Raw genomic sequence first — 23,927 nt, forward strand, 5'->3', positions numbered from 1 at the left:
AGTGCGCTAAAATCACCCTCAAAGCCCTGGTGGAGACGGAGCTCATAATTAGACGGAAATTATATCTTTCCAAGCTTTTATTCAACATCATTAAATATTAATTATGAGCCGTTGATGCTACAAGGGTCCTCCACAAAAGACCTGCACATTTAAAACAAAACCAGAGACAGGAGAGGCCTTAAAAGGTTTGATGGAAGGTGACATATCTGAGCATAATGCTATAAAGTTGAAATACCACACAAAAAAAGGTACAAGCAATTTCTTTCTCCAATCTCTGTGCGACTTAATGACGGGCATAAAAAAATCCATTACAACTATAAATGTTATCGGGTCAGCGATGGGGACATGTGGATGGAGAGACCAGCCGGCTGCTGGTAATGTGCTGCAGGGATAAATAGAAAGCCTACATCTGAGTTAACTGTTGCAACAGAGGCAGGAACACAGAGGGACACTTGTGCATCTGCAAAGTTTAAAAAGACAAATTGTAAATGTAGTTATTTAAAAAAAAAATTATGCTAAACAAGAAATCATTCCAACATCTTTTGATAAATGAAATTTATCAAATGAAATGATAAATGCTACTCGTAGGATCACTATTCAGAACATTAAATCTTGATAGGGTGGCTCTGACTTTTGGACTAAGTGACTACAGGCAGCTAACAGCCTGTAAATTTTGTAGCTATAATACGTAGCTTCATCCACTAGCTCACGTTTGCCTTATTAAAAGAAGAGTTTTTAGTTTCATATGTTAACTTATAACAAAAAAACCTATATATTATCAAGTGTTCTGATGGTAAGAAGTTATTCGAGCCATCACGGGTCCCTGCAAAGGGAGACCTGTATCAAAACATTAGTTTTATTTATGGGCATGCTTGCTTTGTCCTTCACGTGGCCTCTAAGGGCGATAAAGTGAGAGTTACACGATCCACCTTGGGCAGAAATAGGAAATGTTGCTGTGAACGCCAGCTGTTACTTAGGTCGACTGGGGCAGGGAGAGGCCTCGGCCTTCCCAGGCAGGCGCTGCCAAATAAAGACCCTACAGTGCTGCATAAGACAGTTTCCTCACTGCACATTTCCTTTCCAAAAGCTGTTAAACTGCGCAGGTGGGGGAGGATGGTGCGGCTTTAGTCATAAAGGGGATCAGGGTTGCCATCTTAAAGAACATTATTTGCACAGCGTACCTGCATTGTGTTTAATGTAGAATCAACATTTGTCAGCTGCCAGATTGACGCTTCGCTGGGAGGGATGGGGGTCTAGAATGTCAGGCCGTTCTCTCCTGCCATCTCCAGACACCTCTCTCAGAAATGAATGACGTCCTCCATGACTGTTCAGCCCCAAGACTGACAGAACAGATTCCTCATTCATCTTCTGCCTTATCTCCTCGGGATCATACGCACAAGCGCTGAAGAGCAATTCTATTACCTGTCAACAGCTGAGATCCCTCGCTAACAAAAACCGGGGGAATATGTGGGAGAAAAACATGATTGTAACCCCTCTGGCAACAAATGATATTCCACACGCGCTGCATTTACTGTCAAGACTGAAGGCTTATGAAAAAAGGAGACCTTTTTGCATAAAGCTGCACTACCTGTTTGCAAAATGCATTCCAATACATTTCATTCATAATTTGTCAGAGGATTATTATACCAGCAATCCCTCCTACTGACACCACATACAAAGAAAAGTACATTCATACATAAGTCTGACAAGTCTGTACTTCCCTTTCACAATACTTGTTTTAATGATGTGAAAAAATATAAGCCAGGTGAAGTATTTTGGAACTTTTTCCAACTATAATGCTGCATATTTCTTGTACAACTCAGTGAAATTAGAAAAAAGTACTTGTTTATCTCTTCTATTTAGTTCTGAACACTGATCCGGCCATTAATTTTCTTCTGGAAAAGCCATTCTGTCATTTATTTATGAATTCCTGGATTCAAAGCAGTGCTAGAAAATAAAATTCTTCTTTATTCTCAACTTTCTAGCAAACAGCTGAAGGTTTGCGGTCAAAATCGCCTGATATTTAGAGTTTATGAATTCAGCTACTTCAACAAATACCCTAGATCCATCTGGGGAAAAAAGTAATCGCAGACTCCACTGACTTAAACAGAAATATGTTTCACTGAAATTACAGCAGGTAGTTTTTATGGCTTATATCTGCTCGGCTTTACATCTCGAGAAACTAAAAACTTTAACCAGATTGGATGGAGAGCTGCTGTGAATATTTACAGTACTTTCCAATTTACAAGTCTTGCCTCAGAGTCTTATTTGTATCAAAGTCTGGACTTTGACTGGGGCATTCTAACATCATTATTTGCTTTCACCTGGACCTAGTCTTTTGCAGATTCCCAATAGATTTTCTTGCACAATTGCCCTTTAGCTCCATCCATATTCCCATCAACCTTGACTGGTGTCCCTGTTCCTGCTAAAGAAAAGCATTTCCATGGAATGATGGTTCCACTGCTCTTTCACTGTGGGAATGGCATCTTCAGAGAGATGTTATATTGCTTTTCCTTCACACATAGTGTTTTACAAAAACAAAAAGTTTTTTAAAGGCCAGGTAAGGTGGACAAGGGTGTATTTCTAGGTTTCCAGATTTGTTTTTGGACTATGGATTAAGCGGTTCTCCATTTTCTTTTATAAGCTCTGCTTAAAACACTTCCAACTCTTTATTTCTGACCTGTCTGCTGTGCTGATGCAGTGCTCCTTGGTCTCCATGATGCTGTCTGCTCACTAATGTTCTCCAAAAGGCCTTCATAGAGTCTGGATTTATCCTGAGATTAAATTAAACACATCTAGACCCTATTCACTAATTTAGGGACTTCTGAAGGAAGTTGGGGGCTCTGTGCATATGCACTTCCATGGTTTAAATTTGAAAAATATTGTTTCAATTTTGAATTATACTCTTTATGGTACTGTATATATACTGGACATGTTTGTTGCTTATTTCATTATTAGTTCAATAAAACATGGAGGTATGAGGTTTCTTTGGGTCTGAAGAAAAATTTAATGGCATTAACTAAATCAGAAATCACATCTGAAAACATTGCAAACTTGGTTATACACGATGCCGATCGATATCTTTCGAGTTCACTTTGATCAAAGCCATCAAATATAAAACTCTCCCCTTTAATTACAACCACAAGTCCAATCATAAAACACACAGACTAGGTGGCATCTGTCTATGAGCATCCACCTCTCCCTAAAATTGATGTGCTCGAGTGTTTCAGATTCCTAAGCTGACGGCTGCATGGCCAGCGACACTGTCCCATCACTTTTATGACATCTTAAGGAATCTTTTTAATACAGTCCATTACTGCAGCCATACAAATCTTCCCCAATGTGGCTCCATCTATGGCCTGATCAATTTTTACTCTGCTGAGCTGTACTCTTTACCCTCATTTTGTCATCTCAAAATTAATATTATATGGGATTTCCTTATGAGAAAAACTGCAATAAAAGTATGTTACCACTCTGATGTGCACAAGTCAGTACCTGACTCTACCTAAAAAGTGTTTCCAGGAGACAGAATTTGTTTCTGCAGTAAGCAGAACTGTTTAAATGTTATTTATTTTCACATTCCTAAGAAAATATATTGTGAAGTGCAGCATTGATTTAGAACATAACCATGTCTTGATACGGGTTGGAGGGGTTGAATTTATGAATCCTTTGCACAACTCCTTTAATTGAATTTTCCAAATCTCTCACCCCACACAAATAATCAATACGCACTGCTGAGAGAAACTTGCCTCAGAATTATTAGGGCCCTTCTTTTTCAATTTTGTAGTCATCAGCAAATGCAGGCATTGGGAGTATTTGTGATGCCATGACTATACCTGGAGGATTTATGCTCGCCCTAAGCCTGATTGCTCACCTAAAGTGACTTTTTTTTTAGAATTCTTACTGAAACTTTTGTTAACCTTAAAGGGGTAGCATTATGCATTTTGTTGGCACATGGTGCTACTTTATAACACAATTAAGTAACCATGTTACCTTCAGTTGTGGTAAAAAACTTGACTTTGCAATTTAACGCCTAGAAATTGGGCCTCTGTCTCTTTAAGAAGCTCACTCTCTTTCAGCGCCCAGTCAGTGTAAATGTTTCTGCAAACAGAACCATGGAGATGAAAGTATTTCTGAAACATACATGAAAGAAACAAATCAACCCTCCAGGTATGTTTTTGATGAGGGAAGAACCTCATAACATAATGTAAAACTGAAAAAGTCAAATTTACAAAATTTTGCTCCTTTATCGTTTTTGAACGTTACAGTCTCGCTCTAAAGAAAGATGCAGTGTAACAACCACATAATAAAGGTGGAAAAAGGAATAAAAACCAAACATTAAGCAAGAAGAATTACCTTAGATTAGTTCAGTTGTTTTGCAGAATTGTTTAAACTACTGAAAAAAAAATAGGACACCTTACAACAGTAGGTGTGTTTATCTAACATATTTGGACATTTAGATCCATCCGTCCTTTCTGTAAAATGTAATAAAAACTTTATTTATGTTGAGAAATAAACTAGAACAACCACATATTCAGTCCAAAATGAAAATTACACACAACTGTATCACATCAAGTGCACATGATCACCTCTGACATTTTAGTTTGGTGTGTTTCTAACTGCTGATGTGACTGAACAAAATAGTGTTCACTCACACCGTGTTATCTGATGCAATTCATACATCAAATAAGGGACTGGTCAGTGGCATAAATAACTTATGCATCACATAAGTTATATGAGCCAACACTATTAGGGGATATAATATTGTACAATGTTCATTTTTGCTGATATCCTTTGCTTGATGTGTAAATCAATTTGAAATGTATCTTCTTGAGTCAAAAAAGAAGATTAGATTTTTCAGTGAAGAACTGAATTTTAATGGGGTTTCCCAATTGTGTTCCAATAAGTTTAGGTTGCTAGTGGGTGATCTCATTGGCTAAAAGAACTGAGCAGGCATCATTATGTTTAGTTGATACAAAAATTGTTGCGCTTCTTTGTTTTATGGTACTTCAACATCACATATCAATGAGTTGCAATAACATGCATATTCTGCATTTAGCATTTCAGACCTCACTGGAAACTGCAACAAAGAGTGATTTCCTGGAGCCACCCAGTCTTCACTAGAACATTAGAAGGCTTTTGCACACATCTTAATATTCTACTCCACAAAATGAAAGTGCATGACTATTCTGTTTAGATGTCAACTATCTTTTCCTCTGGAGTCTCTGAGAATTTCTTAGACCCAAAGCCTAAAGAGCATATCAGCCATCTGAACAAACACTTTACACTAGTGGACACTCATGGATCAAGATACCATCACCATCATCTGTTCGGATTTCATGCTCTCAGCAGATATAGGCCAGAGCTATCCAGCAGCTTTGAATAACAGTTTGTTTACTTAAAATGTGTGTCTTAGTGTGCATAGAAGGCTAATTCTATCTGCCTTGACTCTGTGAGGTCTGTTGTTATAAGGAGGTTTATGCAAAGCTGATAAATTTCACGGCTCCACCATGTGACAGAAATGTGACATTCCTGGGGTGTGGACCCACAATGTATCACGTATGTTTGGTCCCTTTACTGGAACGAATTTAAAGTAATTTTTAACAACCTTATCAGAAAACAAGCTCGCCTCCCGACAATGCCCCCTATTCATTTTCCACAAGTCCCCATTGTATGATTGAATCACAAGAATTGCTCCGCTGCAGGCACAATATGTGCCTAAAATAATCAAATTAATTCTTTCCTTAGGAAATCTACTCATTGACTTGTTTGTTCAACCATAACAAAATGTTGTTTTTCACCAAAGGTCGCACGACACACAACTCAAACAAGCATCCATTGATGCCGAAGTTAAGTAGCACAGAAGATACAAGGGAAAAGATCATCAAATAGTGAAATATTAGCACACGGGGATCTCCGAAAGAATGAAGCAGCCTTGTGACTGTATTTTCTTCTAATCATAAAGTCAGCCAAACAATTGGAGGATTTTTTTCCCCAACACAAAGTAGAGTGTGTCATAGATTCAATGTACAAAAAATTATAGATTTGAGAAAAATAATTTATAGTAGACCAGAAATGCTGGACTACTAAAAAGTATAACCATATACTGTACTGTGCACTGTTTAGTTGATTAAGATTTCTTCTGCAAGAATTCATGGAAGTGATCAGACTACAGCTGAGGTCCAGTTGGCTTTGGTGTCCCAGAGAATTATCTCATAGATTCTGCATGATGCTTAGGAGCCCAATAAAACAGATACTGATACTACTTTACAGCAGAGGAAGGCATGAAGCTACTCTGACTTTGAATTTGATTAAACACAGTGAACAGTCTGCAGAAGTTGGTATGAATACCATAGTCATCAAATTTTACTTTGGATTTCAAGTGACATGGATTATGTGGCTCTCCCCTCTTTATCTAGACTGTGGGACCTTAATTTCCAAATAAAATACAAAATTTTCATTCAGTAGAAAAGAGGAGCTTACATCACTGAGCAAGAGCCCAGCACAGGTCAGCTGCTTCTTTTAATCTGATACAGGAGTAGCTTAAGCCTTGACTCCAGCTGCCTTTCATGTTTTGTAAATCTCCTCCAAACTTTCAAATGGGCTTTGCTTTACCATCCTTTCAAATCTGTGGTTTCCATATGTACTATAGAAATCTACAGTTACGTTTTAAGATTGTTATTAGATTGTTATTATTAATAGTAAAACCAGGGTGCCATTATGAACATGGTTTACATTTATCACAGGAGGCTTTGTTTTCTTTCCATGCTGAAAAATCCCCTGATGTTGGAAACATAATCTCATTAAAGTTACGTAGAAAGCCAGAAAGAATGTTGAGATTCTAAAGTTTGACTGATACTTCAGGGCTATCTTCACAACCAGTGTCCTATTTATTTTGCTCTCTTGTGACAGTAAATATAGGAATACTTCAACAATAAATGTCATTAAGGTCTTACCATACATGTTTTATGATCTCCTTCAAATCAAAAGAAGGAATGCACTTGTTCGCTGCTGCCCTCTGGTGATTTACTACAAAATGGAAACATTAAGGCAAATAGAATATAAACGTGGAGAGGTTGCATTGGAATAGGACCAGAAAAATCCTCTAGTCACACAAGCATCCATTCTAATACAACAACAAAAGTAAGAAGTGACTATTCAACTGGTAAAGGAACACTAGTGACACCACATCTCTGTTCCTCAGAAGTATAATGATGAGTTTTCCAGCAGAGCTTTCTTTGCTCTACAGACCGGTGATTGTTGGAGTTTAGATAATAAAAAAAATACAGATTGCATAAAAATTACAAAAAAGATTTGCTTTTATTTTAGTGAAATATGTTTTTGATCTCCTAGAATCCAGCCAGAATTTTGCTTCCAACTGACTGGATATGTGTCAAAGTGACACACAAGATCACAATCAATCATTTATTTGTAGATAACCCTGAACTAAACTCCTCGTTTAACTAAAGCCCACCTGTCCACAGAACCAATTCATTTGATTTCAACTTCTTTGTCAATAAAAGCAAGACCAAACAGCTGTCAGCTGACATCTACCATAGGACACTAGATCTGCACAAGGTTTAGGTGGACTACAGCAAGGACTTGGGTAACAACTCATGGTGCTACTGTACAGAATTGGAGTAAAAAAGTCTGGAGTTTCATGCAAAAGTATTGCCTCAGGGGGTAAAGATGAGGTATCAGCTTACAACATCACTCAAAGAGTTTCTTTGTGAAACGAAAACAGTTGAGACCAGAATTATTTAGAATTTCCATCTCTATGCTATGAAAGGGTTACAAGCCCATCTTAGGTTTTCCAGTAAACTTACAAATAATGGCTTGGACTAAAATCAAGCTCTCTGGTGTCAACTTGATACACAATGAAATTTAGCCAGGAATTTCATCCTCACAGTCAAGAACAGAGATGGAAACATTATGCTATAGGACATGTTTTTTGTGCTAAGGGTACGAGTGCACTTCTCTCCATTGAAATGAAAAATAATAAGCATCATATTCATTATCTTGTACAAGAACCGTCATACTTCAACCACAACACTGATAATAATATGTGAATGGTTTTCCTAGCATGTAAATGACCTAAAACATTTCATCATGACAACAAAAGAGTTTCTAAGGAAACACGTTAAAGTCACTTAGTGACTTGGAAAGTCTCCAGACCTTCATAATATAAAATATATATATATATATATATATAAAATCTACCCACTGCACTAGGAGACCCAAAGGATTTGAAGTTTTTTTTGTAAACAAAGATGGACAAAATCCCTCTGGAGATTTTTGCAAACCCAGTGAAACATTTTATTCTCGTATGCACCAATAAATATTTCTATGCTGTGCTATGTTTTGATGAAAGGTTCAATAAAATTGAAAATCTTTTTTCACTTAATGTCCTCTGGATCTTTTTTTTTTTTACTTTTAGATAATGTACTCTTTGTACTTTGTCCCTATTAAAATAAAACTGCTATTGTAATTACAGACAACTGATTCTATAAATCAATAAATTTTTCAGCTTCTAAATTAATGCATAGCCTAGCCATTTAACATGTGAGTTAATTTATCTTTTTTTTTCAACGTTTTTTCCTATCTTGTTGATCTGTCTCTGTTTATGCATTGACATTTAAGGTGTTCAGTTTTTTACACATTTCAAAGTAATGTCCTTGGATTGCTGCTGTCCTCAGAGTTACCTTAAGATGCCAAAATCAACCATGTTATGAATTCTCTGTAGATTGATTTTGTGTAACTATAAAATTCTAAACTAATCCTTGTTTTGATAGATAGTTCAGACTCAAATTGTCTGCCTCAGCTAAGGAAATGGTTCTTGTCTTAAGTGACTCTTACACAACTATTTTTAGTGCTATGTAAATCACTGATAATTTGGCCAGTGATGGATCTCCGTCATTCCATGTCTCCTGTCATTAAACTCTGATTTGTCATTTTGACCATCAGAAGAGTATGACAGTTGAAATATAGACACTCATAAAACGCAGCTTTCTGTAACTCAGTACTTATTGCAGACTTTGGCACATAATATGTTGGCGTTTTAGAAAAACCTTCAACTTCTTTGAAATTATAATACTTCATTCGTTTTGAAGCACCATTTTTGTGTAAAAATTGGAATGGATAAAAGACAGAACTCAAGCTGAACTTGAACTCTCATAGACCACAAGGAGAGCTAGACTATACATTTGAAGAAAAAGAATATATGTTTTTGAACAAATAAAAACCTTTTTTTATTACAAAAAAATTTTAAGATGTGGTGTGCATTGGCAAACAGCCCAATGGCTCCAAGACTCCTAAATAAAACTCAGAGCAATTTATAACCTTCAAAAGTCTTAATAGTAAAGTCCTTACAATCTCAGCTTAATTAAAATTTAGACTTGACATTGTGGCAGCCATTCACCTTCCTGGAGAAAGACAAGCCTTAACATACTGCAAGATCTGCACTGGAATTCTTTAGGCAAAAGCATATTCATCTATTATTCTTGCAAAGTCAAAGTCCAGACTTAAATTCAATTGAGAATTTAAGACGAGACCTAAAATTGTTGAACACATCTCTCTCCAACCTGTCTATAAACTTGAGATGTTTTTTGGGGGTTTTTTTTAAGAAAAATAGGGACAATTTCCATATCTGTTGGGAACCGGGGTTTTTGGTCCTATTTTGTGGGGGGTTTCTGTTGCCTGCTGCTTCCCTCTCCTTCCACTAGATGATTCCAAGAGGCTGCTCCCCCTGGAGAGCGTGACTGGGCCCTACACACCTGTGATTCATCATCTAATCATCTAGGAGTATATGAGGAGCAGGCTGTCAGCACTTTGACGCCTGAGTGTTTGCCAGTAATGGTACTCTGCGCCCTTCCGAGCTTGCGTTCAGGGTTTTTTCTGAAGTTACTTCTAGTAATATATTCTTATTACCTCTCTCAGGTGTTTTCTTGTGACACTCTGGAAATATCTCCGAGAAGCCCGAGCTCCTGGTTTCCCGGATTTCTCCCCTCGTGACGCCATGGATGGTTACCCAATGGTTGCCCGAGTCCCTTCTTCGCCTCTGCAGATAAACCATAAATCATTCCTGGATTCCCAGCTGGCAGTCGGTTCGCTCCTCGTTCCTCCTCACCTGACCTTACCTGTCCGCCCTCTACCGCAGTCTCCACCATCTACCAAAGAACTCACCCCGTCGAAATGCCACTCTGGAACCCTGACCTCTTCGAGGACCTCCACAAGGAGACCAAATCCCGGAAACCACTGTATTACCTCCCTGGTGGAAGATAATCTTAATTTCAAGTAAGATCAGTCTAATTTTTCCTGAAGCTCCACTTTCCGACTACCTCAAACTCACAATCTATCTCATTGCTCTTCAGAGTACGGACGACCCCGGTTGCCATCCTCAAGAACAAGAACCACACATTCTCATTTTTAATCATTGTTAAAATAAACTTTATTCATCTGATTATCTGTTCTCCTGGTGTTCTGTATGTGGGAAAACTAGGACCCATCATGACAATATCTATATATTCAGAATTATTAGACACGTACTGTAAGACATTTAAAAAAATCAACTCAACATGCATAACTATTTTATTTTTTTATTTAAATATTTTTAAGAATGTACTTGTAAAAATGAAACTCATTTAATTTGAGGCTGTAATATGAGAAAAGTGAAAATCTGTCAGACTATATAACGCTAATTTTTAACCGGCCATTAATTCATATTTCAAACAGCAGGTTTGTAGCACTGCGACAGACTGGTGACCTGTCCAGGGTGTATACCGCTTCTCGCCCGAAACGTTCCCTGGAGAAAGGCATCCTTCCCGTCCCCACTGGGGATAAGGGTGTACAGAAAATGGATGGATGGGTTTGTACCACAAATAGTTCCAGAAATAACAAGCTATTTTGGTGACGTATGACATTTCATGCTTTTATTAATGTATTTTTTTCTAAAATCTGTGGATAATTTTACCACAGTGGAATTTAATTTTGGTTTATTTTGTGAAAGACACTGCATTGCATTAGGTTTAGCAACGTAAGAGGAACGTTTTCTTTTTAGTTGTTTCCACCGGGTCCTGTTTGATGCGAACCGTCGAGATTTTGTTTCCTTAGCAACAGTCCCCGCGATAGCAACAATGTATCACACCTATCAACGAAAGGGCAAATGCAACAATTCAAACTTTTAGTTGGCGGTCTGCTCCCTATTCCCCCATAGACATAGCGAATCGTTGCCATATTGTTTTTTTTCCTTACAAAATGTCTTCTCAGGAATCAACTCGTCCCTCCGATGATGAGGTTTTCTACATGCAGTGTCGAGCTGCTTATCTTGCTGTGTTCCGATCAAGTTTGTCTAATATATCTTCAAAACAACAGTTGTGTCGGGGTAAGAACCGCCTTTAAACCACTTGCTAATTTGCTACAGAACGCTGTGTGATTTTTAACTTGTGAAAATCTGTCACTTTGCCTTGGTTCACGTGAAAGCACAGTTTTACGTAGAAGTCAACATAAATGCGTCTTTGGTAGAATAGGACAAAATGCAAAGTGTTACTGAACACTGCAAATCGCTGATTTAGGTCAACCATCTTAATTTTTCCATAATGTAGCCCACATAAGTCTCACGTTTATAAGAATACCTCGATTTTTAATCAGGAAAACTACAAAAATGTCAAAGGCAGGAAAAAAGATAAATCGATTAAGTCCACATAGTTATTAGTGAAAAGTAATAACATACAGTTCTGAATCAACTAGCTCCCTTGAGTATTATTACAGAAAGTAGCTGTAGTTTTGAAGACAAACTGGTATAAAAAATATATAAGAATTTAAAAACAATATTAAACTTTGTTATATACCGTCCTTTATAATGCGATGCTTGGAGGTGCTCAAATGCAATTGGCTGATATACTGGGAAGTACCTAATGACAACACAAAACTGTAGGTCCAGTTTTGAATAGTCTGACTACAGAAATATAGATTCACTACATTTATTAAATTAGTTAACTTTTTTCTTTTAATCACATCAGCTTTAGATTTCTCTGGTGTAGTTACATGAAGCATTGGTGGTTCTCGGTCTTCATTGAGTGTTCTTCAGAGTAAATTAGTTTGCTTTTACCTATTTAATAATTAAATGCCAAACTATCGTAAAATGCATTTTTGATGGAGGCAAACTTTTTTTTAAAATGTTTGTTTTCCACGCTCCTTGTTCCATCTTTGCTTTCTGTTTTTAGTGACAATCATGTGTGTATAACAATGTGAATATCATGTTTCTTATTTATCTTGTTTAGTTCTACAGCAGGCTGGTAGGAATCCGTCCCACGCGATTCTCAATAAATACTGGACTTCTAGAACATCTAAGCTAAACTTTGATGACTTCTGCGAGATTCTGAAATGCGAACGGAAAACCGAGGAAGCTGAGCTAATGAGAGCTTTCAGAAAACTGGATGTAAACTGTGACGGCTACATCACGCACAGCGTTCTGGAGAAGGCTCTAACATCTGTAAGTAAAATGTTTTTTTAGAATCTTATGAAATATATTTTCCACAAAGTGCAGAATATTTTCTTAACTTTAGCTTCTTATATGGTGGTTTAATTTTTGATGGTTACAGTTGTTTAGGATAGGGATCTTCAACCTGTGACTTGGTTTTGCAAAATGATCCATTGTTCAAACATTTTTATTTAATGCACCAATTTGAAAGGCTAGTTTTAGCTATTATTCCATCTCTTTTCATTCAGTAACTACTCATAAAATTAGTGTCACAAGAGCATGACACTAATTTTGAATGGAATAGCTGGAATCAGGATTATTGTCATTGGGCTGCTAACTATTCACTTTATTTCTGATTTTTTTTTTTTTACTCATTTTTATTTAAAACAAATGTGTGTGTACAACTCAAGAAGTTGGATTCAATTTTTTGTTGATGACTTTATTCTTGGAACATCAAAGCTAAACATTGATCACTAGTCAACATCTAAGTATTTGGAAAAGAAACTGTATTTTTTTTATTCTCTACCGATTGTCAAAAAATTTAATCCTTTCATCCATTTTGTCTGGATTAAAAACTGAGAACTCTGGGAAATTAAGAGTTTAAAACTATGGAATTTCACTATTAGAAATGTTTAGTAGTAGCAAAGGTCAACTGGGAGCCCCAGTCTTGACTTTTCATTCAAAAGAGCATGAAACTCTTCTGAATTCATTGAACTGAAGATATAGCGGCATCATGATCGGTCAGGATATTATTTGAAATTGTCTTTGTTGTTGCAGAGCGGTGAGAAGATGACAGCTGAGGAGGTAAATGCTGTTTGTTCATTGGCAGAGATTAACAAGGATGGCAAACTGGACTGTGCTGAGGTATGCTCACGCAAGCTAACTAAATAGTTCCATCCAAAAGATTCTTTTGAACTTTTTAAATTTCTGTGCTGATTTAAAAAAAAAATAATTATTGTTTGTTGCAAATCTGTCTAGATTTGTAGTTCATTCAAAAACAAAAAATGAAGTCATTTATGCTGCTCTTTGTTGGCTCCAAACATTGCTCGTGTATCATTCTCTTACTACTTTTTCCCCTGCTGCTGTCAGTTCTGCAGGCAGCTTGTGTCTACAGCAGAGCAGTGTCAAACGGCTGCTCTGGAGAAGCTAGAAGCTGACGCTAAGCTAAAGAGGCAGAACTTTGGCAGCCAGTTGTACAGCCCTCCTAAAAGCTCAGTGGCATCAGCATCATCTGCATCACCAGCTCAACATGGGGAGTCAGACTCCACTGCCAAAAAAGGTATTGAACAAAGGCTTTAGAGCAGGCTTACCCCAAATCTCCGCAGTGCACTTCATGATCCGTTTTGATTAATGAGTAATAGCTGTTTTATTGATCAATTTTTCATCACCAATGTGACAAATCACCCCATTAAGGCAGTCCATGTTTCATAATAGCCAAACATCTAGGGCAGCTTGTTTAGAGGGAGGAGACATCAAAGTGTTTTGATTCTGGTAGTCATTACTGCCATTAGAAAATTGATTAAAAAAAAAAAAAAAACTACTTTGGTTTAAAACCACTTAGATTCAGTCAACTGCATATTTTCAGTAAGGAATCTGTAGATTCTGTCGCTTCTCCTTTGTAAGTTTGCTTTTTAAAATTTAGAATCCAACTGTTGAAGAAAGGATTGGAAGGGCGGAGCTCTGGGATGATAAGGAGAGTGAGGGGCCAACATTGGGAAGATGGATGGGGTTGATTTAAGTGGTCAGTCCATGTTCTTGTTATTGATTCGGGGAGGATTCCACCACTTCTCACTTGGGAGGTGATGAGGGATTAGAGAGGAGGAGCAGTCAACCACCACTGCAAAAACAAATGAGCTCCCACGCAGTAGTCTGGATTATCACGTTATTGTGCCTCTCCCATGTATTGATTTCTACCTGTTGCGCTTTAACAAGGCTTTGACCTGAGTTGCTATGCGATCACACACGTCAAATGGGTTGTTTTCTGTAGCCTCTAATGTTTTGATGTAGGTTTTGCTTTCATTCAAGTGGTAATTTTACTGATTTGTTTGAAAAAAAAAACAAAAAAATCTTTCAGAGCTTTATTTTAACAACATAAATCTAAAGGAGGATTACAGTGGGTTTATTTATTTCTGTATCTAACTGATTACTCACACTTCTAATTGTCCTGATTTTCTGAGATTGGTAACAATCCGCCCCTTCATAAAAACTAGGAAAAAATTCTACCCTCAGTTTATCTTCAAGGAATAATGTTATGCAAGAAAATTATTTTGAAGGGGTGCCTTTAGTGAATTCCTGTTACAATGTAATTACAGGGAGCTAGATCTCGAGATTACACTTTCTCAGAACAAAAAGCAAAGTCTGCATTGTTGCTTGAACTGTGCAAAGAGACTTCCAAGAAGGCAGACTATCGACTGAATTTCATCATGCAGCTAATTTTGCTATTGGAAAACTGTGTACTGTTCCCATAGATTATTGATCTGCCTGTAATTTGCCAAAGTCATAAATCCTTTTTAAAGCTGAGTATTTTGCTAACTGCTGTGTGTTTCTCAGACAGCCAGTCCTCCTCTCATCCTCCTTCTGCTCGCAGCAGACGGTCGTCCCTGTCAAACTCAGTCACAATGGCATCCAGCAGCAGTAAAGCAGGCAAAGTTCAAGAACCATCAGGTTTACAGGTAACGGAAGCTGTTAGAACATGGTGCACTTGTCCTAAATGTTTGGAAATGTCCTGAAATGACATCAAATCCTGCTTTCTATATGAAGCAACATTTATGATAACCCCTTGGTGTTTCTATGTCCATACTAATGAGCACTGGTAGTTCTTTAACACATTTTTTCCTTCCACTAAACTTTTCATTGATATTCTTGTGTAGAGCACTATGAAAACAGCTGCCTTCTTTAGTATTAATATTTTGTGGCAATATAACGTATAACACAATAACGTAATATTTCTGTAATGAAATCCATTTTTATTTATGTAATGATCAAATTTTCTGGGATGCCGTATTTGTGGCAGTTTGTCAGTTGTAATCATAATCATAAAAATGAATGTTTAACATACAGTAGATTGCATGGTTCTAAATACTTATGATAAGGCCTCGTTGTTTCTTTGTCCATACCTACTGATCAGCGTACACTCTTGGTTCTTTAGTGCATTTTTTCCTTACGTTAAACTTTTTATTAATATGCTTGGATAGAGCACTTCTATCCACCTTCTTGAGCAATTATATTTTGTGACAATAACTTAATATTTCTGCAACAAAACCCAATTTAGTAAGTTTATGTAATGATACAATTTTCTGAGAAACCATTCATGGGATATTTTATGAAAATAAATTCTTAACATACAGCAGAAGGTACTAAATACCATTAGTATTTAATGCCACCCAATTTTTTAGCAAAATTATTTAAATGAATGAGTAATTCAATTGTATTCCTATTTCTTAAGCTCCATCTGTACATACAGTACTATTAACTATATGGCTTATTGTAAAGGCCAAATCTGTACGTTTGGTAAATAACTGGATATCTTTTTGTGTTTGTATGGAGTACGGCGTTATAAGGAGGACCCAGCGTGTTGTGCAGCCGCTCCGATGGCTGAACGTAGCCTGGGGTGGATAGATATACACTGTATTGATCTGGCGCTCTTTGTTTTCACTCTTTTTGGCTTAACCATGGCTGGTTTGCTTTACAGCAAAACGAGAAAAAAAAAAGTAAATAAATAAACAGAAGAGAACAGGTCTAAGCACTGTGTTGAGATTGGAAATGGCCAGACATCATTAAGGGTAACAGAATGTGTGTCCAGAGAGCACCTGGAAGGGGAACTTCTGCTCCCTGGATTGGCTTCCTATATAGCCACAGGCTAATAACTACCGCTGATGGAGGATGGACGTGTAGCTGCATCAGTATGTAGATATTGTTGCATCTTCTGAGACACAAATATCTCCTTGTACACAGAAATCTACATGGCAATCATTAGTTTTCTGTTTTCCTATAGTTTTTTATGTGTAGATAAGAGCAGAAAGAGATTAAAGGAGGTTTAATAGACTGTGTGTGTGAGTGTGCGTGTGTGTGGCTGGTTTGGTGTCCTGCGACCCTGTGAAACAGTAAATCAGACCTGTGGCTGGAGCAGGTGACAGAGCCTGTATTAGTCTGCAGGCTGACCCTCTCTCTATGGAGGCATTAATTCTGATGTCCTTAACCAGTGGATGGGTGCCCATGGCATTTTCCCTCATTTAATATTGTCTGGACAAACCACCGAAGTGTTATGGTTTGATCTTTTATGCCTCTCACAGCCCAAGATAAATACTCAGAGAAAATGGCTTTCCTCTAAAGGAGTGGCATGCTCCGTCTTTATGGCACTTTTCTTTGTTTAACTTGGTGATTTATTTGTCAACTAAAAGGATATATGGCCTATTCTAGCCTTGCTTGGCCCTCAATGTGCTTTTTACTGTGTGTCCACGTCAACTGTGTTTTCATTTAATGTGTCTCCAATGAGGGGAATGAAAACTTCGCTGTGTTGATGTTCCTGTTCAATTTCAAGTTATTACCTAATTTCGGTTGTGTAGCCAGACAAAGCAACAACAGGATTGCAAAATGGAAGAATTATTAGAATTCATAAATATCACCAAAGTAGCCCCTGGACGCTTTTGAATGACCGCTCGCTCAAGATTGAAGAGACCATATTTATCAAGGTTAAATGGACTCCAATTTGCCCCAATCAGGTCCAGAAGGGAGACTTTCCCCAGCCCTCTTCAGACCCACGGTGTGACACTCCTGCCCTCTTCTGGCCAGCACTAGAGTAACATCTGTTTCATGTCAATGAGTTAATATAAATATTAAAAAAAATGTTGCAATGAATTTTTCCGCTGAAGATTCGAGTGGTAATTATAACTGTGGCAGCCTTTGTTAATCAACTGAGCTTCTTCAGCTTATTTATGCCAAACTATACGTCCCCTGTCACAAGATCCATCCTGCTTTAAATAGGACGTCCTAATTAGTTTTGGTTTCTGTTGACTGAATAAATGAATTTTGTTGTGTAGTAGTGTCAGGATCTGAGCTGAAGCCACACACATAAACATGTCTAGATACATAAAGCAGAATTGAATCCTTTATAAGTATTATAAAGGCCTTCTAGCACAGGTAACCATATTTTTATGATTGTTCTCCTGACTTGCCATCCAGACAACCATTGGATATGTAAAGCAGGAGTGTTTTCTGTCATTGCAGGATTGGCATCACTGCTTTATGAAAGGCTGCTTCTTTGTGGACGATAACAGCAGCATTAGCTCTCTGCAGTACCACCTTCATATTCCTCAAAAAACCAGTGTATATCTAACCATCCAGCCGCTGAGCCTCAGCCACAGACCTGGTTAGTTTCAACATTTCCTTGAAAGAAAAATGTTCAAAACTGTAGCGTACACAGCTAAACGTTGTAGCTTGGAGAAACCCAATGCAAGTTTTTTTTACAATTGGAAAAATATTGCATACAGTTGCCTGCAAAATGCCTTTTACAGAAATTATAGTAGTACTTTACACTTTGCTTCAAGAAGCAAGGTTTTATCTGACATTTTTAAATTAGACTTCAGCAATTTTGATTAAGGATTTGTTTGGGTCAGAAGCAATTTTTAGGGCATCTAAAATTCCAACATAAAATAGATTCATTACCTTTCATGGGCCTGTTGAGCTCATTAAATTTAATTTAGTATGATGGATCTGCCATAGGGCTACATGGTGGTGCAGTTGATAGCTCTTGTAGCAAGAAGGTCCATGATCTGAATGGAGTTTCCTGTAGGTCCTCACTCTATGATTTTATTTGCCATAATTTTCATAATTCATAGAAAATACATAATGTATGTTACTAATTTTAAAAATAATTTGTGATTAAAAAAAACAAAAACTTTTTCTGTTCATCTTTTCAGATAAGCCTCCAGCATGGATGAACGTGGACACGGCTGTTTTTGTCATGACAGCAGGTGAAACCAAAGAGGACTCCGCTTTAGTATGTTTCACCGAATCAAAAGACAAAGAAGTATGTTTAATGTCTAAATCTATCATACATAGAATCAAATAAAATATCAGTGTCCCTACATGCTGTTGTAATTCCTGCATGTCTGCACTTGTGAGATTATTTGTTGATGTTTTTTTGTTCTTGTAGAAGTATGTTTGGAAAGGAGAACTAAATGCTGGGACTTACCGCCTGCTTCCCTTCACCAGTGGCTGCAGATTAAAGAAACAAAACAAAAGTAGCTTTTCGGATAAATCTGTCAAACTTGTCTACAAGACAGACACAGGAGAACCAGACCTCACCAGCGAGCTGAGGTAAACCTCTGATGTTTATCTGTTGCTGCCACAGAGTTTGAATGGAAAATGCTCTTATGGACACGTGTTTTATAGGAAAAGATGATGCGAGTCATTTATCTGTAATATTCTGTTTTTGCCACAGGGAGGTGCTGTCTGAAATCTTTGAGATGATTGACCTGGATGGGAATGGTTTGCTAAGCCTGGATGAGTACAACCTGTTTGAGCTGAGGACCAGTGGGGAGAAGTGTGACCGGGATGCCTGGGCAGTGTGTAAAGGTAGTCACTAACCAAAGCAATTTAACGTGAAGAGTGTGCCCAGGTTTTTATTGTTTTTGGTTTTGTGGGGCCAGAAAACTTTGATATGAGGAAAAACCAGCTGACCCGGCAGGGTTTTATGGAGCTGAACCTGATGGAGGCCACAGAGAAAGATGGAGACCCCACAGATCTGTGGGTGACCCTGGAATCTATGGGCTACAATCATATGCTGGAGTTAGTAGAGGTAGGTGAGGTTGTGATATGATTAACTAATTCATAGAAGTTCACTCATTTGGTTTTGTGGTGTAGGATGAATTTCAGCCAGTTAAACAAACCTTTCCTCCTGCTCTGTAAGGCATGTCCATTCCAAATAGATGTGCACTGTGAAGGCACTCAGCCATCCATGCAGCCACTTTGCTTGGACTCAGGCACCAAGCTTTTGAACCAAGCCCTCCAGAAGTCCATCACTTCGAGGTTTGGGGCCAAAGCACTTCGAGGGCATGACAATGTCTTCATCTACACCTACAGAGGAGACCACCGGATTTCCTCCCTCATAGTCAACAAGGTGGACCAAAAACTTGTTTACTCTTATCTAGCTTTGAGGGTAACAATTAAGTTTTCAACACTTATTAGAGGCATGAATTTTAGATTATCTGGGGCTTTTATTGGTTCACTGAAATTGTTCATCCTATTTTTTTTTTTCTCAAGCTTGCAGATATGCATACACCCCAGCAACATTTGTTGGAATGTCTTTTAGCAAGTTGCAGACAAATCACATTTTTTGTCAATATCAACAAGGTGCTGGCATGATTCTCACTGTGTGTTTGACCACACTCTTGGCAGAAATGATGGAGCTTATCTAAAATAAAGTTTACTTTCAGAGAATAAACTACAGAGTCACACTCGGTTGGAACATCCATTTGTGTCCAGTTTCCAAGCTTTCACCCTCAGACGGAAGAACATTCATTTGAAAAGTCTGAGCTGTTTGTCCACAATAAGAAGAAGTTTCAAAAACTAACTTGAGGTTTTTAACATCAGAACATTGTAGCAGCTGTTAAACATGTCAGTGGTAGTATCGTGCTGAGGGTCTGTTTCAGTGCCAGTTGCAAAGCGGATGGGTTGAGAGGAATATAAACTACATTTCCCAGGACCTTAGCCAACACAATCAGTAGTTCTTATTCAATTCAGGATCATTGACATGCAGGAGGAGTGTCCATTCTCTTGGCAACAAAAGCTACACTTAAAGAATGGCTGTAGGGCTCGAAACAACTGAGGAGAGAAAATTGTTTAGATTGTTACTATGACTTAATGGTATGCGAAGACGAATTTGTGTAAACCTTTTTATTCTTTTTATCCTACTTACCTGTTTAAACTACATTCTGTGTTTTCATAGATTTAAACTGGAAAAAGTTAAGCTCTGCTTTCTGTTCTGCAGGCCAATCAGAAGGTGACGGTTCATGTAAACAATGAGCAGAGCAGGAACTGGTGCAGCAGCAGAGGGATGGCTGTGTTTGCTGTTGAAGTTCCAGCCAGGACCAAAATGGTAAAAAAATATATATATATTCACTGTTTTACTAGTAAAGCCGGTGTTCTTTCCAACCTTGTGCGTCTGTTGTTGTTAGCAGTACGACAGTAGCAAGCTTGAGTATTTTTTTAGGATATTCACACTGTAGAAATATCTGCCATAGATTCATTTGGAACTTCTGTGTTTTTAAAATGGGATAAAGGAGATTGAGAATTCAGGAAATTTAAATTGGGAAAAGTAAGAAATTTTATGTGTGAAAATGTATGTGAACCCCTGACTATACCCACAGAAAACAGAGAAAAAATAAAAGTAAACTAGCTCTGGTGTTATGATGGCTTAATATTGTACCACAACACATTGAATGATTATATTTAATCTTAGATTCTAATACAAACATGTATTTCTTTTACCTGTAGGTGTGCCAACATGTGCTACCCATTAATGAAAAGCAGGAATGGGTCTATAACTGCGTGGAGACCAGTTTACCCAGCACATAAAGCTGAAACTACTGAACATATTGCAATCATAAGAAGGTTATACTCTAGGGAGACTCTCTGAAGTCTGTGTTGGAAGGTTCTACTTCTGGTAATCCATTTCAGTTCTGAAGATTGTTGTATTTTATTTTAAATTTAGCAAAGTTAAATGACATATTTTATTATGTCAGTTTTTATCAACTTGTTATGCATTGTTTGAGAAAACTGAGAACTTCTTCATTGGTCATATTCATTAGCTCCATCAGTAAGAATCATGCAACTTATTACAACCACAAGGTAATAGTTAATAAAAGAAAGTTTTCCCTTTGTTAAATTAGTTTACTCCATGTTTGAGTTTTTTTTTTATTGAATCCTGATTTTAACATTGAAGTTACAAAAACACTAAGACCGTTCTGTAAACTGCATATCAAATTACCGTATTCAGATGAGAATGAAAGAGCGCCCAACATTGGTGCTGACATGGATTTCAGTGACAGCAGATGCCTCTCATTGAAAACGTGGTCTGTAAATTGACAATTTTAATTTTTTACAGTGAAATGTGCTCGAGACTCTGTAATTTTCCTAGCGTGGTTGTGTCAGGATGTGTCGTTTGCAGTGAAATGCATTCCTCTGGACTGCACTCAGATCTAAACTTTACTTGGCCTCGACCTTTCCAGTGCGATCCTGACCTCCTATTTTTGTCTCTTGGGCCATTCTGCCCTTTGACTTTCACTGCTGAAACAGTAGAGACAGCTGACTTAAATGTCACATGGCATATGAGATGTATTTAATAACCTGAGCCTGTCTGCTCTTCTTTTCCCAACACAGTAGTATCACTCTGTGCTCTGCACTGTAGTTTCAGTTGTTTAACCACAGTGATTGTCTCAATAAGGCAGTCTGTGGTATTTCAGAGCAAAACATTCAAAAATAACAGATGAAAAGACAAAAAACATGATCGTCCACCTCGGCAAGGAAAGAAGAAATCAGAGAAGCAACCATTAATTTTCTTACTTTCATTATATCATAATACTATGTGTTGCAGGAAATTATCAATGTACATCACTCCGAAAATACCTTTCCCCCTGAAATCAAATCATATTCATGTCATAGAGTGGCCCAGTAAAAGTTCAGACACAAATATAATTAAGGATCTATAGCAAAATCTTCAAAAACTTCAACTATTTTACAAAGAAAATTAGGAAATTTATCAATTTGTAGGGAATGCAAGGCTAAAACCAAAAAAACTTTCAGAAAAAAAGGGTTTTACAAAGTATTCTCAGTTGTGTTGGATAAAAATGCATGCGACACTTTCACACATGTTTTATTTGTAAAGAAAAATGGAAAAAAGAAAACCTTTTTTCTTCAAGTTTATAAAAATGCACTACTTTGTGCAAATCTATTCCATAAAATCCACTAAAGCTTGTGGTAACAAAAGATAAGGTTTATGAACACCAAAGTGTAACCCACTTGAATTTTAAAGTTTTAAAGAAAAAAAAGGGGATCTATTGACCAAACGGTGTGATGCAACAGGCAAACTGTTGTGGCAAGTTTTGAACTATTTCCCAACAATTTTGTTTCATAATTCACACTTTAAAACTGAAAGTGACAGTGTATATGGACAGCTTTATTAACGGTTTGTTTAAAAACCAATTGTTTTTGCACTTTAAAAAAAAATGTACTTTCTGTTTCTATATTTCCACTTATATGCTTTGAGGGTCACTGACCTTCCAGAGTACATAACTGGACACCAGGGGGACAAAGGTCTGAAATGTAGGTGGTGGTCAATCTAAATTTGTTAAATTGCTTTTTTCCACATATTTCTCAACTAACAGTGTTGAGCAGTACATGACTCTATTAATGAATGCATAGACAAATAATGGAATAAAAGTTATTATTTAAATTCTGTTTTTTACAAAGTTTTGTTTTAAAATACTAAGTATTTAATTATATTTTATTTAGTTGTAGCACCAAGTCACAGCAGATGTACTCTCAAGTCACTTTCCAAGTCAAAACAGGTCCAAATCATATAAAATCAAATCTATTCCAATACAAAGCAGTGATTCAAAAGGCAGAAACATTTAGTAATTTTAGATCTTGAAAAGTGACATATAAATAAAATTGTGAATTCATGATTTTGTCCTGAAAGAAGATGCAGCTAAACACAGAATCACTGAACCATGAGTACTTTCAATGGGAAAGAACAGGTACACTGCAAAAACACTAAATCTTACCAAGCATTTTTTTCTAGTGCAAACATCATAATACACTTGAAATTGACATAATTAATTTACAAGTAACTTTTCAGCAATATATAGCAGCTTATTTTAAGCAAATAAGTTTTGATAAAAGGTACTAGGTAAACTGACAGATTTTTTTTTCACTTACATCAGAAAATTTTATGAAGTTATTTTACTTATTTCAAAAATATTTGTACAAAAATCTAGACCAAAAGTACTCAGTAAGATGTGTTTTTGCAGTGTAAAAAACCACATAAGTACTTGAGTGCTTTACTATTTCAATGGCATTGTTGAAGAAATGCCACAATCATTGGACCGGGGTACTTTCAATAGAAAGAAAACAAGGAGACAGAACAGGAAAATTAATAGCATAAATACTTATGTTACGTCAATGAGCCCTTTTAGATAGAGAGTGAGTCATATATATTTGAAATTGTATTATTATGACTGTATTATACAGAACATGTACAATTTACGTTTGTTTTACTACTAAATTGATGGTTGAGCCATAAAAGCACTAAATATCTTATGTTGCATTTGACTTTCATTTAACACGTGTTTTAAATGAATGTTACTTTAACCAATGTCTTAAAATGTTTAAGAGTTATCTCGCTGCTGGGTGTGAGGAAATCCTCCTTGGTCCCCACTTGCCCTTTAAA

The 23,927-nt window shown here is 37.1% G+C and overlaps 1 protein-coding gene across 1 annotated transcript; it reads left to right on the forward strand.

Moving 5' to 3' along the window:
- The first annotated feature begins 10,692 nt into the window (after positions 1 to 10,692).
- On the forward strand, positions 10,693 to 23,794 carry efcab7 (EF-hand calcium binding domain 7). The gene is made up of 13 exons (XM_014470571.2): positions 10,693 to 11,380; positions 12,279 to 12,490; positions 13,256 to 13,342; positions 13,568 to 13,757; positions 15,029 to 15,150; positions 17,705 to 17,846; positions 18,397 to 18,506; positions 18,633 to 18,796; positions 18,921 to 19,054; positions 19,129 to 19,277; positions 19,389 to 19,598; positions 20,469 to 20,576; positions 20,975 to 23,794. Exons 1-13 carry the CDS (start codon positions 11,254 to 11,256, stop codon positions 21,053 to 21,055), a joined length of 1,836 nt encoding a protein of 611 aa, XP_014326057.1. The 5' UTR covers positions 10,693 to 11,253; the 3' UTR covers positions 21,056 to 23,794.
- Positions 23,795 to 23,927: the final 133 nt, after the last annotated feature.

The sequence above is a fragment of the Xiphophorus maculatus genome, chromosome 9 (assembly GCF_002775205.1).
Source record: "Xiphophorus maculatus strain JP 163 A chromosome 9, X_maculatus-5.0-male, whole genome shotgun sequence".
NCBI classification, from domain to species: Eukaryota; Metazoa; Chordata; class Actinopteri; order Cyprinodontiformes; family Poeciliidae; genus Xiphophorus; species Xiphophorus maculatus.